Source organism: Sus scrofa, chromosome 13, assembly GCF_000003025.6.
Source record: "Sus scrofa isolate TJ Tabasco breed Duroc chromosome 13, Sscrofa11.1, whole genome shotgun sequence".
Lineage (NCBI taxonomy): Eukaryota > Metazoa > Chordata > Mammalia > Artiodactyla > Suidae > Sus > Sus scrofa.
The window spans coordinates 133,176,457-133,194,957 of record NC_010455.5 but is presented as its reverse complement, the minus strand read 5'-3'; the positions used below and the strand labels follow the sequence as shown (position 1 = coordinate 133,194,957).

The following is an 18,501-nucleotide window of genomic DNA, read 5'->3' as shown; positions in this document are numbered from 1 at the left end:
CTGTGCAGTTGAACTTGGCCATAAAGTAAGGCTGACTCCCAGCAGTTGAGGGTGGGGTCAGAACATGTTTACATGCAGGGTTCCCGTCCCCAGACATTCCAAGCACCAACACCAGTGTTTACATTGTAAAATAGCCCTAGCACTTTCCTAGTCCCAGACGCAAATCCCTTAGTATAAAACCAGGTCAGTATTTCTTACTGTGCTTCAGGTCATCAAAAAGATTGAGATTTAGAGGCACTATGTGCTGCTACGGGGAGGGGTTCTGTCAGCATTGGGAAAGGTGACAAAATGGGTTGGGTGTCTTCTTGAGATTTCAGGCATAATTATGCAAACAGATTTTTCAAATCTGTATGTGAGACATTTGCTTAACTTTTTGGGGGGTGGGGAGGGTAACTAGTAACTAGGCTATTGATTAAAAATGTCTTATACTTTAGAGCTGCATATCTCACTTCCTGACAGAACCAGGCATACAGAAGAGACAGAACTGTGTTCTGGCAAAAATCTTAATGCTCCACAGCCTGAGTTGCTATTTCATCCAGTCAGAGAAACGGTCATGCTGTCAGTAGTGAGATAGAGAGCGCCTAAAGAGAGCTGTCCCAAGTCCAGGGTCTCTTTCATGTCCGGCTTAATAGGGTACCTTGAGCCATTGTTCAGCATGCTTTAGCCTAAATGTCAAATACTTTGTCTGCTTAAAATGTTTCTCTCTTCACGAAACTTGGTTTCTGAGCACATAGCTGTTTCCCCTTCCTCCTCTTGTGAGGTGTGTAAACCTCTATTTAGCCCAAGTTCTACATTAGAATGGCCTTTGTCCTGATGTTTGCAATACTGGCTTCCTTGCAACAGACATTTTTGAAATATAGTCTGGGCTGTTGGTAGAAGAGACATTGTTTTACTGTCACTAGCTTGGCACTGAATTGTTAGGGTGCCCACAAGGTAGGCAGACCTTATGCTTTAGGGGTTGAGGGCAGGCCTTGTACAAACTAAAAGCTGCTTATGATGTGCCTTCAACAAGCTGCTCAGTCCTCTCCATCAGCAAACTTAGCAGTCTGTAGTTGCTTTTTTCCTTTTGTTAAGTCTATAGTAATGAATGTAGATTTAGTTCAAATTTTAGTTATGTTCTCTCAAGAGTTAGAGAACCAGAATTCTCTTAAGGGAAAAGCAGCAGTTGCTGCCAGTAATCCCCAGGTCATTTTTTTGGTTTTGCATTTTATTTGCTACTTATCATTCAATATGATTAACACTGGTCATCTTGAATTCATAGTTGGAACAAAATAACAGATCTAACTGGGACACAGCCAGCACAGCACTAGCCCAAGTTGAGCTGCCCCTTTTCTCTGCAGTTGTGGTTTACTACTTCCCTGGGTTAGAATAACTGGGACCCTTCAGGCAACCACCAGTGTGGTAACAATGTGAATTAGATATACTACCTGCTCTGCTTAATTATGTTATGAAACTGAACTAATCAGCAGTTATAAAGCACATACTCTTTGTTATGTGCTGGCTCTGCCTCCTGGCCTGTAGATAATTAAGACCTAGGGAATACCATCAAAAGTGCTCACTGTATTGGGTGTTAACAAAAGCAGATCTAGACAAGCTGTCCACTTAAATGGTACCTTTTGGTCAGAAAAATTTATTTAAAGATTGTGATCATGTAAAATTACTCAAACCTTCTAGCAAAAATATTTTTTTGAAAAATAAAATAAATGCCTTTATAAATGTGTGTTCTCTTGTGTTGGATAACATGTACTATTTGAGTAATTTTTCCCAGTGACATTTCAGTCACAACAAGGCTCGTGTGACCAGTGACCAGTGTAGGCTGTAGCAGCCCGCCCTGTAGCATTTTCTGCAGTGAGGGACATTTAGTTAGCTACACATGGCTGGTGGCTGCCGTATTAGGTAACTGTCAAATCAAAATGGACATGCAAATTCTGTACATTATTCACAGATTCCCCCCCCAAATTGCATTTATGTACCAGAATAAGAGCAGTTCAGTGTCTTTATAGGTGAGGAAACAGACAATGGTAAGTTGGTCCAATTTTATTGAAATCTATTACAGGAGACAATTCAAAAAGAGACCGGTCTCTCTGGTTTTAAGGCCTACAGAAATCTGTTACCTTTTACTGCAAAGTAATATAAAATACATTAATTCAGACAGTGTAAAAAGATTTAAAAAATGAACTGTATGTCCTCATTAGCTATTTGCAAGTGGTTTCCTAAAAACTTTTTTTTTTGTCTTTTGTCTTTTTAGAGGTTCCCAGGCTAAGGGTTGAATCTGAGCTGTAGCTGCTGGCCTACCCCACAGCCATAGCAACACCAGATCCGAGCCGCATCTGTGACCTACACCACAGCTCACGGCAAAGCTGGATCCTTAACCCACTAAGCAAGGCCAGGGATTGAACCTGCATCCTCATGGAGGCCAGTCAGATTCGTTTCCACTGACCCATGATGGGAACTCCTAAATACAACCAATTTATAGATATCTTTTAAAGTTCAAGTAGTTTAAATTTGAGGAAATACACGCTTACTGTAACATGAAAGCTGTTCACACTGAGATACCTGAGCCCCAATTTCACAAACTACTGGAAAATAGACACACTACCGCTAGATGAAAAAAATTTCACTTATGTCAGGAAATTATACTAGATTAGCAGTTTATAAATGAGTAGCAATTCACATATTAGAGAAATTATCTTTTGTCTTATAGATGCAAATTAAATCCTCTAGACTGTCTTCTGCATAAAGACCATCAGCTCACAATCAAGAACTCTGAAACTTAGCACAGAAAACACAAAACAGATTTCAGTGTGAGAACTGGCCAAAATATTTCCTGAGGGAAGCATTTTTTAAATTTTTTTTTTAAACCACTACCCAAGATCAGGTGGCAACAAAAACAAACAAACAAAAAAAATCTGAGTTCCCTGGTGGCTCAGCAGGTTAAAGATCAACTTGGCATTGTCACTGATGTGGCATGGGTTCAATCCCTGGCCCAGGGGACTTCCTCATGCAATGAACACAGCAAAAAACAAAAACAAAAACAAAAAAACGGATGGTTCTCACCATTAGCTTTCGCATCAAGGTAATGTTTTAACTCGTCTCCTGATATTTTACCCTATTTCCTACTGAAGGTGTCCTCCCTGCGCTTAGAGTATTTGAAGTTCCCTGTAGTACTTACCCTGGGTTTTTTTTTTTTTTTTTTTTTTTTTTTAGCTTTAGCTAAACTGCATCTTTTGAAAAATGTGTTTAGTAAATACCCTTCAAGTCCTATACCTGATTTCCAGATATATAAAGCATGTAAGCAGGTGGTATCCCCTGGGACTACGGCTTATCATTTTTACACTATTTAGGAAGTTCTCTTGACTCTTTAAGTTTGCCTTTTTTTTTTTAACTTGCACCTGAGGCATGTGACGTTTCCGGGCCAGGGATTGAACCCATGCCACTGCAATGTTGTGACATGTGACAATGATGGATCCTCAACCCACCGCACTACAAAAGAACTCCTTAAGTTTGCCTTTAGAGATTAGAATTCAAATGGAAAAAAATTCAGTTGTCAAATACCAGTTCCTAATTTAACTGCAAAGCTACATTACATAGCTAGCAAAGCTCTACTTTAATAAACTTTATGTCAGGCAAACTTAAAAATTTTAAAATAGTAATTCTAGGTCTCAAGGTAGAAGACCATGAACCTAGTTAGATGCAAACATGGTAAACACTTAAATCCTTTTTCCAATCTTCCTAAAAGAAGTGTATTATTTTTGGCTGATGGATCAACATTATACACCAAATATGCTGCTAAGGAACACAATTTTTTTGACCTGGTAACAGAAATCATTCTGGTAATCTGACACAGGATTCTAACACTATAGAATTAAAGGCATTCTTTTGGATTCTGTCCTTTAATAATTTGAAGAGGAAAACCATGAAGAGGCTTCCGGCTCAGTAGAAACATTGATTAAAGCTTGGTAAAAACAGGCAGGTTTGCAGACCTTCGGTAATGCACATCAGATTCAACAGGCCAAAGGAGTGAGTTTTTCATGATGGGGCTTTCACCACTCACTGGTTTTGGGCCAATTTTCCATAGCCACCTCTCCCAGCATCATAGTCCTGTCGATACTCATCTCGTACCTTACATGAAAGAACATGTTACAGTATACACACCATTAGTGCAAAAAAACATGCCTCCCACAAATATGTCAAATAGCTAATCCTTTTCAGATGTCGTAATGTGAACAATTCAAGCAGAGCATAATTTTGGGCAACTGATATAAACTAACTGCCCTGCAAATTTATTTAAGACATCTTTTTAACCAAACATCAGCTTATACTCAGCATTCAAAAATAGCACAATTCCAAATACTTAGACTATTTAAAATTAAAAATATGGAGTTCCCGTCGTGGTGCAGCGGAAACGAATCCAACTAGGGACCATGAGGTTGCGGGTTCGATCCCTGGTCTCACTCGGTGGGTTAAGGATCCAGCGTTGCTGTAAGCTGTGGTGTAGATCACAGACACGGCTCGGATCTGCTGTGGCTGTGGCTGTGGCATAGGCTGGTGGCTGTGGCTCCAATTAGAACCCTAGCCTGGGAACTTCCATATGCCGCAAGTGTGGCCCTAAAAAGCAAATAAATAAATAAAAATAAAAATATGAAAGTCATTTCAGTACATTTTGCTTTAGTTTTAGATGCTCTTGCAGGTGGAGAATATTTAACTCCTAGCAGGAGTCCAATAATGGATGCTTTTAGAGATAGACGGAATATACTATTCAATGGTTTTTAAAAGTAATTTACCAATCCCAATGGGTGGTTTTCAGATTCACTTCAAGCCAAAGGTTACAGGCACAAAGTTATTTTCAAAAGAGGAAATAAAAATTGACAAAACACTTGTCAATTTAGGACTGGAATTCCAGGCAAAGGCTGAGCCCAGAGAACCTTCCTACATACCTGGCCCCCAGATCGTCCACGGCCATACTGCCTGCCCTCTTTAAAGCCTGCATCCCAGTCTGTGCGAATGATGCGGTCATCCAGACGAGTTCCATTTATGTACCGCATGGCATTTTCAGCATCTGCTCTTGAATAGTATCTTAAGTGTAATTATTAAGGAAATAAGCATTTCTCCAAATGTTTTTGTAAACAGAGGACGCAACATCATAATGAAGCTGAGTTGTTAAGAAACAGCACAAAAACTAATCCAACCAGATGGAATTCAAAACAATAATATGGCTTGCACTGGCTGTCTGAGTTTGGTCCAGAAGCACTTAGTCAAATCTTACACTTATACACAGCTACAAAATCATTTTCTGGATAATTCTGTTAATTATCTTGGCCCTACTGTCCCCATATTTTTGTTTGCAAAATATAAAATGTTTAGTTCAGGTTTAAATCATGAACTGTTATCTAAGGGGAAAATAGCACCCAAATATGGAGCTATATATTAAGAACAATCTTAAAAAAAAGAAAAAAAAGGGAAACAAATCTGACTAGAATCCATGAGGACATGGGTTCGATCCCTGGCCCCAGTGGGTCAGCAATCTGGCATTGCCATAAGCTGTGGTGTAGGTCGCAGATGTGGTTCAGATCTAATGCGGCTGTGGCTTAGGCCAGCAGCTGCAGCTCTGATTCAACCCCTGGCCTGGGAACTTACATGTGCTGCAAGTGCAGTCCTGAGAAGCAAAAAAAAAAAACAAAAAACCTTAAAAAGAGATTACGGTGCATATGAATTGCCACTGCATTTCATTAGAAGGAAAGATTCAAAGATTACTCCGGTTAGTAGTTCCAAATCTATTTCATCAGGTCTACTGAATCTTTGGGGTGGTATTAAAACAAGACAAAACTCTGTAAGTAATTAACTGGGTTTAAGAAATGCTGATCTGGATTTTTCCCCCTTGTCTTTAGCAGGTAGGAAAACACTTGCTAAAATTTAGTGTCCAACATCCACACAATACCTAGCCCCCAGTGGGCATTCAATAATTTTTTTGTAGAAAGAAATGAATGCTAAAGGGCAAGCTGAAAAGAAAAACCCTAGCAGTGAATTGTACCCTTTCTTTCAGGTTATTTGCCATCATGATTACTGATCTTTGACCTTCAAAGCAAATGCAAAACATCCCAGTTCTTACAGATGGGTTATTATCTAAGATTTTATTTGCCTTTTTGTCCCCCGTGAACTATTTTACAGTTACCAGATGTGAAAGAAAGACCTAGGCACTCATCCCTTGTGTCTGAAGGGAGAGTGGAAGAAGCTTGCACAGCCCAGAAATCAGATACCAAAATCCAAAGTGGGGAGTAGGTTCAAAAGTGGGGCTTCTAGTTCAAGCATCTGATAGCATAAGCAGGAGCACATTTTCTCTTCTTTCCTTAAGGCCCCCATTAACATGACAAAAAAGAAATACATACCCAAAGAGTAGAAGGGGCCATCAGGAGACTAGAGATTCAACAAAGATGAAGAGTGCTAATAGATGAAACAAAATCACAGTACAAAATATTCTTAAAGAAGACGATAGCAAACCCAAGAGAATCTTAATTCAAAGTTGAATAAGAAACAAGGCTGCAAAGAGGGTCTAATTAAAGGGGTCTATGTGGGAAGAAAACCTGTTAGCAGGAAGGCATTTAATCCCAGGCAAATAATAAAGTGATACGGTTATAAACCATCTGGAGGAACTGGGCATTATCTTTGATGTTAACAAGCCGAAATACAAATCCATTTTCATTCTGGCATTAGACAAACCTGCATGTCCTAAAGGCAAGGCAGCAACTTGAGAAGCTCTACCTGGGTCAGTTTTTTCCCCTAATTATGATCAGAAACCCAGGGATCACCAGAAATTTAAGGAAAATTTATAGCATAAATACAACCAAAAGAAACAATTCAGGGAGTCCCCATTGTGGCTCAGTGCTGGAGACCATGGAACAGCAGAACTCTGCAGAACGCAAGTGTCTACGGCCTCAGAGTTTTATTTTATTTTTTTGTCTGTTTGCCTTTTCTAGGGCCACTACAGTGGCATATGGAGTTCCCAGGCTAGGGGTCTAATCTGAGCTGTAGCCACTGGTCTACACCAGAGCCACAGCAACCTACAGAGCCACAGCTTCTGTGACCTACACCACGGCAACTCTGGATCATTAACCCACTGAGCAAGGCCAGGAATCGAACCCACAACCTCACGGTTCCTAGTCGGATTTGTTAACCACTGTGCCACAACAGGAACTCCTGGACTCAGAGTTTTAAAGTAGAGTCTCTTTCAAAAACAAGATGAAGGACTTATGCATTAACTATGTTATTCTATAAACAGCTACATTATGTCCTAAGGATATCCCCTTTTGATATTACAAATTAGATAACCTCAGCCATTGCTGTCCCTGCCCACTAATCTTGTCACATTCATTAATCCCATCAATAATAATTTCATCACCTTCTTTAATAAAAAGATGTGGGCTAAAGCCTAGGTGCCTTTGCTTTGTTCTGCGAACACTAGCCTCGTGGTCCCCCACTTTCTAAATGTAAGAGCCTTGTGGTTGTTATACCTCGACGTCCCTCTTCCAGGATTCCCATTTCCCTGCAGCTCAGTGATAACAAACCTGACTAGAATTCATGAGGACACCAGTTCGGATCAGTGGGTTAAGGATCCGGCATTGATGTGAGCTATGGAGTAGGTCACAGACCTGCTTGGATCCTGTGCTGCTATGGCGTAGGCCAGGCAGCTACAGCTCTGATTTGACCCCAGCTCAGGAACTTCCATATTTCCATGTGCTACAGGTGTAGCCCTAAAAAGATAAAACAGACAAAAACAAAACACCAAACAAACAATTCAAGGCACAGAAAATTCAAAAGACATGTTAGATCAGGTCTGGGAAATTTCTCAAACAAAATGACCCAAAAAGGAAATATTAATTAAAAAAAACAAAAACATCAGGAGTTCCCCTTGTGGCTCAGTGGTAACAAACCTGGGTGTCCAAGAGGATGGAGGTTTGATCCCAGGCCTCACTCAGTGAATTAAAGGATCTGGTGTTGCCATGTGAACTATGGTATAGGCTGCAGATACAGCTTGATTTGGCATTGCTGTGGCTGTGGCATAGGCCAGCAGCTGTATCTCCAATTCTACCCCTAGCCTGAGAACTTCCAAAAGCCACAAGTGCAGCCCTAGAAAGCAAAAAGCAAAAAAAAGACTTAATCAACTACAAACAAAGCATGGATTTCAGAACAGAATATAAATGTTACCAGCTTTCCTAATATAAGAATACAGATACACTGGAGGTAAGAGTAGATGAAGGAAGGAGAGGTAGAGATAAGTGTCAGATGCTAATTAGTGAATATTCTCACTTATGTAACCCGCTACACTGCTACACTCGGGCCCACTGCTGGCCGCCATCTATAGACACACAGGAAGGATACTCCACAAAGCAAAACCCACACGCTGTTTTCTTCATTTTATCCAGGCCCATGATGATTTTCTTTATGTCACCACTTTTGCTGAAGAGTTCATAGATTTGTTCTTCAGTTGTATAAAAGGAAAGATTTCCAACATACAATGTACAGCTTTTCTTCAGTAACTTCTCCTGTTCTTCATTGTCACCCTAGAAATTCAAATGGAGAAAAAGCTAAGTAACACAATCTAAGGAGAGCCGTGCTTAAGTAGAATTCCTAAGTATGGGAAAACTGTCATTAATTCTGATTTGGAAATCAGTTTTTCTTAATCATCCCAACTCTCAATCATCCCTTGCCAAGGGTGTTAGATTCTAAGAAGAACTTTTGCAAGGCCCAGACTGCTTTTAGTAGAGGGCCACAGCTTAAGGTTATATACAGCCCTCCTTCTCCAACACAAGTGGTATGATTTTTGCCTGCATTCTCCATATTCTCAGCACTGGATCCTTCTCTAATGGCCCAAGTTTAATTTCAGGACCTTGAACCAATATACTAGAAATGACCTTTTTATTTTCTTTAGTGAAAAATAAATGGTTAGAGATAGGGTATTCCCTATATACTCCTATAGAGAATGTTCAGAGCAACAACTGACTGGATGATTTACATGCTCTTATATATTTTTTGCATTTAGGAGAAAATGTAGTGATCACCAAAAACAACAGATCTTACTATCTTGACAGGCTTCCTAATTTGGAAGACAGGATGAAGCCAAGGACAGGTGTGTAACAATCCTGTCCTGTGTCTGACAATCCTTGGGGACAAAATGGCTTAGCATGGGCTAGACACAGTATCTTACCTACCGTCACAAAAGTCAGTAAGTATGGCTGTCCTTAGACCTTCTCTTCTAGCCTCCACAATGGGGAGGACAAAGGCTGATTAAATAGGAGGTCTAGGAGTTCCCGTCGTGGCGCAGTGGTTAACGAATCCGACTAGGAACCATGAGGTTGCGGGTTCGGTCCCTGCCCTTGCTCAGTGGGTTAACGATTTGGCGTTGCCGTGAGCTATGGTGTAGGTTGCAGACGCGGCTCGGATCCTGCGTTGCTGTGGCTCTGGCGTAGGCTGGTGGCTACAGCTCCGATTGGACCCCTAGCCTGGGAACCTCCATATGCCGCGGAAGCGGCCCAAAGAAATAGCAAAAAGACAAAAAAAAAAAAAAAAATAGAAGGTCTACCAGCTGACCTGCTCTCAGGCCCCTCTGATCCAGGTTAGGGCTCAATCATCAACTATACATCAACTATATTCTAGCTTGGAAAGTAGCTAAGTAGATCCACACTCTTTGCCCCACAGCACTTTCCCAAGAGGCTCCCCTTATTATTCCATATATAATGATAATCCAGTTTCCTTTACTCTGAAAATAAGATTTTGCAGAGTTCCCGTTGTGGCGTGGTGGAAACAATCCAACTAGTAACCATGAGGTTGTGGGTTCGATCCCTAGCCTCACTCAGCAGGTTAAGGATCCAGCTTTGCTGTGAGTAGAGGTATAGGTCGCAGACAAGGCTTGTGTCCTGAGTTGCTGTGGCCTGTGGTGTAGGCCAGCACCTGTAGCTCCAACTCGACGCCTAGCCTGGGAACCTCCATATGCGGCAGGTATGGCCCTAAAAAGAAAAAAAAAAAAAAAAAAAAAGATTTTGCATCCATCTCTGAACGCTTTTAGCACAAGACTCAGAGTAATCTCATTCGGTGATCCCATTCAGTGGTAGACCAAAAACAGGAACCATCTAAACTCATGTCAAAAGGAAAATGATGAAAGATTGTGGTACATCAATAAGTATAAAACTATACAACCCCTAGAAAAATGTATTTCTACTGCAATGATACAGAGCATCTCCAAGATAGGGAGCAAAGTGGGGGGGGGAGGCACAGAACAATGTGAAGGACATGCTCTGAGTTATATTTCTTAGAAGTATAAATGTACCCAGCTACCATACATAAGAGACAGGTAATACGTTTGCCTCTAGGGAGAATCAAGAGACTACAGGTCAGATTGCCATGTATGAAGTCTCATTTACTTCTCAGAGCTGAATGAGGTAGGTCCTAATTTACTATTCTCATTCTGCATGAGGAAAGAGCTAAGTAACTTGTCCAAGTCACACAGCTCATCAGTAGTTGTAGCTGGAATCCAAACCCAGTCTTCAATACCCTATTTCCTTAAAAAGTTGACAGGAATCATTCTATGTTAAAAATAGGTTTTTTCAGGACTTTGAAATGAGAATTAAATAATTTATATTACTACTTTATATTACCGACTTGTTAAAATTATGATCAAGAGGCATATTCCTTTCTTTTCATATAAGTAGTATCCCAACATAGAGCCTACAATTAAGACAACTGTAGTGTACTTATTTAAATTAAGATAGCTGTAGTGTAAGTACTTATTTAAGGTATGATATTGGCCTCAAATTTCCTGTTTCCCTAGCCTACTAACACATTTTAAACATTCTCCACACCTACCCTCTTCTTTATGTGCCCACTCCTTTCCCAGTCACAGGAGAATTTTCTGAATTCTCACAGCCCCTCTCTTTCCATTCATCATTTCTGCTCTAGACTACCTGCCTCCACTGTAAATCCCTACACTTCCACCGTCCTTCCATTTACAATCCTATAAACCCTAGAGGATTATGAACTCTTAGGGTGTGGAAACTCTTCCCTCTCCCTCCAGAGTTTAGCAAAAGGCTTCAGCAACAGTACAATATAAACTTTTCAAATAACCAACAGTTAATAAGTGGCGCCTTCACCCCACCCCCACCTTTTTTGATACTGAAGACCTCACCTTAAAAACCCGCAGCCTCCCCCTTCCCACAGAATCTGCTATGATGTGGGCCAACCGAAAATTTCCCTCAGCAGTTCTCTAATCTTGACAATCAGACACCTAACATGATGGTCCACTCGGAGGGCTCCCTAAAGGTGGAGGCAAGGCTCAACTCTGTCTCCCACCCACCAGGTACAACTCTGTGAGGCCGTTTTACTGCCCAAGGGAATGGATGCGAAACACCAAAGCACAGTTAGGCTGATCTAATTTAAGGTAAATAATTAAAAGCCCCGGTATCTCAGTCAAGAAGGTGCCTTCACACGCTCCACATATCAAAAGAATACCCCTTCCCCTCATCGCAAAGTCACAGTTTGTGAAAATGTGAGCTACCGCTACTACAGCCGCCCATCTGCATCGGCCGGGGAACAGGGAGCAGCTACCAGGGGATGTAAAAGGGAGTTTCAAATTCCCCTCCTAGGAGAGAAAGGGATTTGGTGATAACCAAACGCCCTTTCAGCATCCACTCCCCAGTAGGCACCGAGGCCCGGCTTAGCGAGAATGGGAGACGACACAAAGAGACAAAAGCAAGCCAATTCTCAGCATTCTGGCCCGGGACCTCCCCTTCTCGCGGCCCAGCTTCACTCACCCGGAAGTGCTGGTCCCGGTACTGGCTCAGTTCGACGTAGGAGTCGCTGCGCAGCGCCTTCAGCAGGCCACCCGACATAGTGCAGAGTCCTAGCCGACGACGCTTCCACCCCAAGAATAATTCGGCCACCGCGGCGGTGGCGGAACCGGAAACGCACTAAAGGCGGCTGCCGAAAGTGAAGGTCCCGCGACCCAATCCCAGCGCGGCAGTGTCGTCATTCCGCGGCGCCGACGCAAACGTGGTTCCTTGTCTGACGTCGCCGATCAGAAGCAAGAGCGGCGTGTTCCGGGTTCCGAGTCGCTCCGAGGATGGTTCTACGGCGGCTGCTGGCGGCCCTGCTGCACAGCCCTCAGCTGGTGGAGCGTCTCTCCGAATCGCGGCCTATCCGGCGTGCGGCGCAGCTCACCGCCTTCGCACTGCTGCAGGCCCAGCTGCGTGGCCAGGACGCGGCCCGACGCATTCGCGCCCTCGCGGCTGGGCCCGCGGGTTCCCTGGGTCGCCGCGCTGCGCGCTTCAAAGACACCTTCACTCAGGAGCTACGCCGCGGCCTCCGGGAGCGCCCGCGGCCACCACCAGGTAGTCAGAAGGGCCCAGGAGCAAACCCCTAAACCCACGCTGTGCCGGGCCGAGGTGGCCTGTTAGACTTTCTGAGCTCCACACTGGCCTTGGCGCTAAGGAGTCATCCTGGACACCATGCACAGCTCCGAATCCTAAGACCGTCCGCTTCCTCAGGTCCCACTCATCAAAGGGCCCAGGCCAAACCGACAGCCCTGGTGAAGCCCTCTGTTTGGATAGGACACAGTGTATGAAGAAAGCACTGGAAGCCTGACAGAAAGCAAGACAGACACTGCCCTGATGTACCACGGGCAGAGAGCCATGGACCAGAGTACAGCGGGAAAGACAATCTGCCCTCAGCGAAGAGGACGAAAACGTAAAACGATACTGCTGCCTCCTCACTGCTCTAGCAGGGCACCACTCCCAGGGGAGATCCTGGATGGAAGACAGTCCTGCAGTTGCCAAACTCCTCTGATTAAATATGTGAGCTGAGTAATGGGTATTATTACCGGACAAGGTTCTTTTGCCCCACGCTGCAAGCCAAACGCTGAGATGCAGAGGTTTGCAAAAACGGGGTTTAATTCCAAGGTAGCCAAGGGAGGAGGGGGAGAGCTAACCTCAGATCCATCTTCCCCAAAGCAAGGGGCCTGGGATAAAGAAGAGGCGTGGCCTGGGGAATGTAGGGGAAAGGCAGTTGGCCAAAGGTGTGGTAATTGTAGTCCTTCATAAGTGTAGCTAAGCTGCCAGTGTCTACATGTTGAAAAATGGAGGCTCTTAGCACCAAGTGAGGGTAGAGTTTTCCCACTCTCTTGATGTCAGAAGGTCAGGAGCATGTCTACTTGGTCGTATCCAGCCTTAACCAGCTCAGCTTTAACTAGACATAGCCGACTACAAGCTCCTGGAAAAAAAAACTCTGTCAAACATCTTGTTCAGGTAGGCTTCTGCTACGTGAAGGAGATGCAAGTCTTAAAACGACCTTGAGTTCCCATTGTGGTGCAGCAGAAACGAAATCTGCCTAGGAACCATGAGGTTGCATGGTTCCCTGGCCTCACTCAGTGGGTTAAGGATCTGGTGTTGGTATGAGTTGTGGTGTAGGTTGTAGACATGGCTCAGATCCTGCTGTGGCTGTGGTGTAGGCCAGCAGCTGTAGCTCCAATTCGACCCCTAGCCTGAGAACCTCCATGTGCCACAGGTGTGGCCCTAAAAAGCAAAAAAAAAAAAAAAAAAAAAAACTCGATTAGTGAAGGCAGGTGAAATGGATTTGACTCATTACCCATGGTTTCAGAATGAGTGTGGTACTTCTCTGGCAAAGTGGATTAGGATTCTTGGGGACCATGGGCCCAGGTAATACTTGTTAACACATATTGAGTACATAATCTGTACTGGCACTTGCTAATTGCATTCTCTGTGAGTTATCCCACCCCTTAACAGCCACTTTAACATGAGGAATTGCAGGCTCCTTAAGTTGTACACAGAAGAGACTTATGAATACAGCCCAAGACCCTAATCACAGCTCTCCAAGGCATTTAGCCTGACTTTCAGTGCTTGCCTTCCCTGCCACCGCTACCACCATCACCAGGGCATTAGGACAGACAACTGCCTACCATGGAAAAGCTACCTGGATTCCTAGTCCTTAAGAGAGTCTAGATATATTCTAAAGACTATGCTCCAGCTAACAGACCCATGACTAACAAGTCCATTGTATATGCTGATTATCTCTAATCTGGCTACACAGTTAATCATGCAAGGGAGAAAGCTCTAAGCCTCAGGAGAAGCTTTTAGGCTGGCAACCAAACAATTTTTACTTTGGTTTTTCTGATGGGCATAGAGGGAGGTAGAGAGGGCCAGAGAACTAACTACCCTGATCACAGAGAAACGAGAGCAGCTTGTTCTCCATTTTCCTAATGGTCAGAGTTCTGATTTGACACACCACCCTCCAGTCTTCCCATCACAGGTGCTTCTGTCTAATCCTCTCTGAGGTCAGTGTCCCACTCTCCTAAGGACCCAACTTCTAGCTTGGCATCCCACCTCCTGTGCTCCCTCCCCCAGACCAGAGGCAACTCACTGGATTCTCCTTTGAGCTTGTCAGCAAGGAGCCCAGGGAGCTTGTTCATTCTATTGCCTTGTGTGCCTCATCAGGCAGTCCCACTCACTATTCTCTGGATCTGGGTATAAGAGCAACAGAATGTTAGCAGTCCTCAGCCCAACCCCAGCCCTCAACATAAACAAGCACACTCGCAGCTGGGTCTTGACCGGCAGAGACAAAAAGAAGAGTGCAGGGACCAATGACGCTTCTGGGCAAACTGGCCATTTTGTAGGAAAGGAAGGCAGGCAAGAGAAGGAACAGTTGTTTACTTTTTGTGGAAGAAGAGTGTAGGAACCAAGTTCCCTCCATTTTGGTAGGAGTCAGAGCAGAAAGAAAACTGGGTCCTTTTTGCTCCATCGGGTTTGGATGCCTCCCCTCTTCGTTAGAGAAGCGTCCAGTGTCTGTAGTCAGCGGCTTGTCATCCCACCAGTTACCCTATTACTAAAGAAACCAAATTCTTCCCACCATTCCCCATGGCAACCATCTCCCAGCATGCCTTCCAGGCTCTTCTAACCTTTGCCAGAAAATGAAGCAGGGAAGCAACTCATTCCACTATCCTGCAGGGCAGTTCCTAATCACCCCTTGATGCCACACAAGTCTCGATACCAACACTTTACAGACAAATTTGTTAGAGCTCAGACCACTACAATCTGGAAGAGCTGTTACACCAACAGCACCTCCAGGGAATTCTGAGGTCGTGAACCCAACTGGGGGAGGGAAGAGACAGAAGTCCCAAGAAGCCCAGAGGAATTTGAAACAGAGTCTGGGGGATCTCCAGGTTGCACTTGGCTTTTAAATGTTGGGCAGAAAGGCCTTCTTTGGCTGCAAAGTAAACAAGTGCTTATCAGGTGCCAGAGATGATGCTAAGCACTACAGGTGAGACAAATCCGAAGTTGCTAGCAGAAACGTGAACCACAAGAACAATGAATTATCCTGAACGGGTACTAAAGAGGGAAATATCCACAAGTGTGGTCCTTGGCGTCTCCTCCCAGCTTAGTTCAGTAACATCATTTTAGTAGTTAACAATTGGCCATGGTGAGCGTGTTACACCACAGAAATCACAAACGCTGCAGATCAGGGCTGTTTTGCCCCCAGAGAACACTGACCAGCATGGCACTGACTTTCTTTCCCTTGGAGTCCCAAGGAAGGTGTGGCACTAGAACCCTAGCAGTAGCTGCAGAGCAGCCCGCCTAGGAGGGCCTTTAAGATGACCCAAGACTTTAGCTAGCAAAAGGCAGACTTAGAAAAGCACTCAGGTTTGGTCACTTGCACAAGTGTGTCTCCTGCCTGTGCTCCTCCAGCGTCCTCCTCTCGGCCTGGTTGCCTCTTGTTCTCATGAGATGGCGGGAGAACGAGAACAAGCTTAGTGCCACCACTTCTCACATTCCCAGCGGGCTGTGTTTTGGGGAGCGATGTGCCCAGGTGTGATGGCTTCTACCAGGCAGCAGGCGTGGATTTGGTATGGACTTCGCTCTCCGTCCTGTGAAGGGGCTTCAGACAGGGGCTGGGGGCTTGGAGAGGGACCAGACCACGTTTAAGGTTTTGTGCTCAAGCACCACCAGATACTGAGCCTTATGTCTTCATTCCCACTGGGGCCGACCCAGGAGGGAGAACATCTGGGCTCCCTGATCCCCAAAGGAGATACAGAAATGTCCTACCACCTCTTTCTGGGACACGAGTAAGAAGAGAGTTGCAGGAGTGGGCGGCCAGGGGCGTTCCAGAACTACTCATTTTGGTAATAAGTACTGAGACAGCAGGCACCGAAGTGCAGTTAGATACACCACACCCACTTCTCTGCTTAGAGCTTTGGGAGAGACATGCCCATCTAGCCAGGGGATGTGCGCTGCAGGCCCAGGAACAACACAGTGTTGGGGGGCAGACACCTCAAAGACCCTCTGATCCACTGTAGAGATGAAAACTGAGGCTGGGTGAGGGGAAGGGGCTGTCTTACCATGTAGCCAGCAAGAGCAGACCAGGGCCTGCAACCAGGTCCGCCGCTCTTTACATCACCATGCTGCCTCCTTCCAGGAGAAAGAGGCCAAAGGGCTGTCATGACAGCAAGAGCTAAGGCATCCTAGGGGGGCTGGGAGAAGTCATTCAGGACGTCATTAGGAGATTGCTGTCTCCTTTCACAACCAGGTGCTATTTACGTATTTCAACATCACAGTGACTGGAAGGGGTAGGGCAGGAACAGACATTTGGCATTATTGATTATACCAGGTTCTTTGGGGCCCTTGGCATCAGGACTGTGACTGGTCCTCTCTTTGGTCTTTGAGGGAAATGGGGTATCAGTTTCCCCAGAAGGCGGAGTGGTCAGAGGCTGTGCATAGGAGAGGCAATGGTGGGAATTCTGGAAGGGAAAGGAAAGGAGGAGAATCAGGGCTCTGTCCCAGCCCAGCCACCCAGGTAGGAGGTGGAGAGACGCCTTTACCTATGGCTGAGTCCCAGCCAGTGGATCTGCTGTCATATTGTCAGGCTGCTCCCCGAGCTCCAGGATGTGAAGGCTCAGATGTTCCCTCCAAGCCCCACTCAGCAGGGAGGACAGGGCTGGTGGGTCTTCCAGGGTCAAGTGGGGAAAGATGAGCGCCTCATTCTTGAGGGGGAAGCTGCACTTCTTCACCGCAGGCCTGGTGGTGCCAGGGGTCACCACAAAAAGGCGGCAGAGCCATGGCCCACCCGCCACCTGGCAGGCTGGTTGTCTGGTGAAGTTGTTCAGGGCTTGACACAGGAGCCAGTCCTCACTGCCAGCCATGTCCACCACCTCCACTGGTGACCCCAGCCCGGGGAGGTGGAGGAGGTGCCGGGGGGGCATGTAGGTGTGGGTGAAGAGGAGTGTGTAGCGGGTGGACACATGCGGGAGCACAGGGGCATGAACCACCCGCTCCAGGTGCCCCAGGCCAGGCACGAGGCCGCCCTGGTGCAGGCAGCCAAAGAAGAGGGCCCCTAGGGCATTGAAGAGAGCGAGGGTGCCCTTGCAGGGTGCAGGCTGGGTCTGTGGACTACAAAGCAGGACCAGGGGGACCAGGAGGGGAATCAGGAACCGAGCCTCCTGGTGGCTAAAGGCAGACAGCAGGGCCAGGGGTGTGAAGTAGATGAGCAGGAGGTGAGACCTGGACTGCAGGCGCCAGGCATCCAGTGCTCTTAGGAAGCCCACCCTTGCGAAGGCCTGGAGGCAGGCTCGCAGCTGTCGCCACGCAGCCTGCAGGGCATGGGCGTGCAGCACCCCAAAGAGCAGGAAGCCATTGACTGCCAGGTGAGTGAGCTGCATGTGTGTGCCATGCCTCGCCAGGTTTACAGGGTCCAGGTTGTAACGCAGGAAGTTGGCAGGTGTAAGGATCAGGGTTCTGGGTCTCGATGGACTGGAGAAATACCAGCTGTCCACAGCCACAAACACTGCTGCCGTGAGGGCCGCCCCTGGGAGCAGCACCAGGGCTTCCTTGGTCAGCGACCTGAAGCTGGGGCTTGTAGGTCCGTAAGTACCCCAGAGGAAGAGGGGGACCAGAGCAAAGGCCAGAAAGGTGGGCCGGTTGAAGAAGCCAGCAGCCACAATGCCCCCAAGAAGCCAGCTGTGCCACCACGGGCCTGGAGCAGGCTTCTCAGGTGTGGGGCTCCCAGCTACACGGGGGGATACCAGCACCAGCAGCCACGCAAAAAGCAGTCCCTCGATGGCATTGGAGAAGGTCCTTGTGTAAAAGACCAGGGTGACGTAGGAACCAGATAGCAGGACCAGGGCGCTCCAGCGCTCCGCCCCCCAGCGTGGGGCCAGGTGGTACACGGCCACGTCCAGGGCAAAGGAGAGGGTGGTGAGGAGGAGCCGGGGCCCCACCAGCAGCACATAGCCACTCACTGGGCCAGGCCAAGGCCCCCACTCTTCCCAGAGCCTGAGCAGCCAGAAGGCAGAACCAGAGGTCAGCAGTGGGAAGACAACTGTGCGGCAGGGGCTGCTGGGCTGAAACTCCCAGGGCCGTGCAGCCTCTATGCCCAGGATGTCCTCTGCAGAGAGAGAAGCAGAGGTGAGCCAGGTCCAAGCTCAGAGAATATGGAAGACAAAATTCTAGG

At 46.1% G+C, this 18,501-nt stretch overlaps 2 protein-coding genes across 18 annotated transcripts in view; both read right to left on the bottom strand.

Annotated features, from left to right (window-relative positions):
• Positions 2,023–17,749, bottom strand: NCBP2 (nuclear cap binding protein subunit 2). The gene is made up of 5 exons (XM_003358764.5): positions 16,874–17,749; positions 11,802–16,792; positions 8,377–8,558; positions 4,938–5,076; positions 2,023–4,122 (listed from the first exon to the last, which is right to left on the bottom strand). The coding sequence occupies exons 2-5, from the start codon at positions 11,877–11,879 to the stop codon at positions 4,051–4,053; spliced, it is 471 nt and encodes a 156-aa protein (XP_003358812.2). The 5' UTR covers positions 11,880–16,792; positions 16,874–17,749; the 3' UTR covers positions 2,023–4,050.
• PIGZ (phosphatidylinositol glycan anchor biosynthesis class Z) overlaps positions 3,172–18,501 on the bottom strand; it is a 34,619-nt gene continuing 19,289 nt past the window's right edge. For 16 of the 17 annotated variants that reach the window (XM_005670100.3, XM_021070121.1, XM_021070135.1 and 13 more), the window contains 5 exons: positions 16,874–18,435; positions 11,802–16,792; positions 8,377–8,558; positions 4,938–5,076; positions 3,172–4,122 (listed from right to left, as the gene is read on the bottom strand). In XM_005670100.3, coding sequence (XP_005670157.2) covers positions 16,874–18,435 — 1,562 coding nt within the window. In that variant the 3' untranslated portion in view covers positions 3,172–4,122; positions 4,938–5,076; positions 8,377–8,558; positions 11,802–16,792. Of the gene's footprint in view, positions 4,123–4,937; positions 5,077–8,376; positions 8,559–11,801; positions 18,436–18,501 lie in introns of those variants that run through there. The other variant, XM_021070120.1, reaches the window with a different exon arrangement.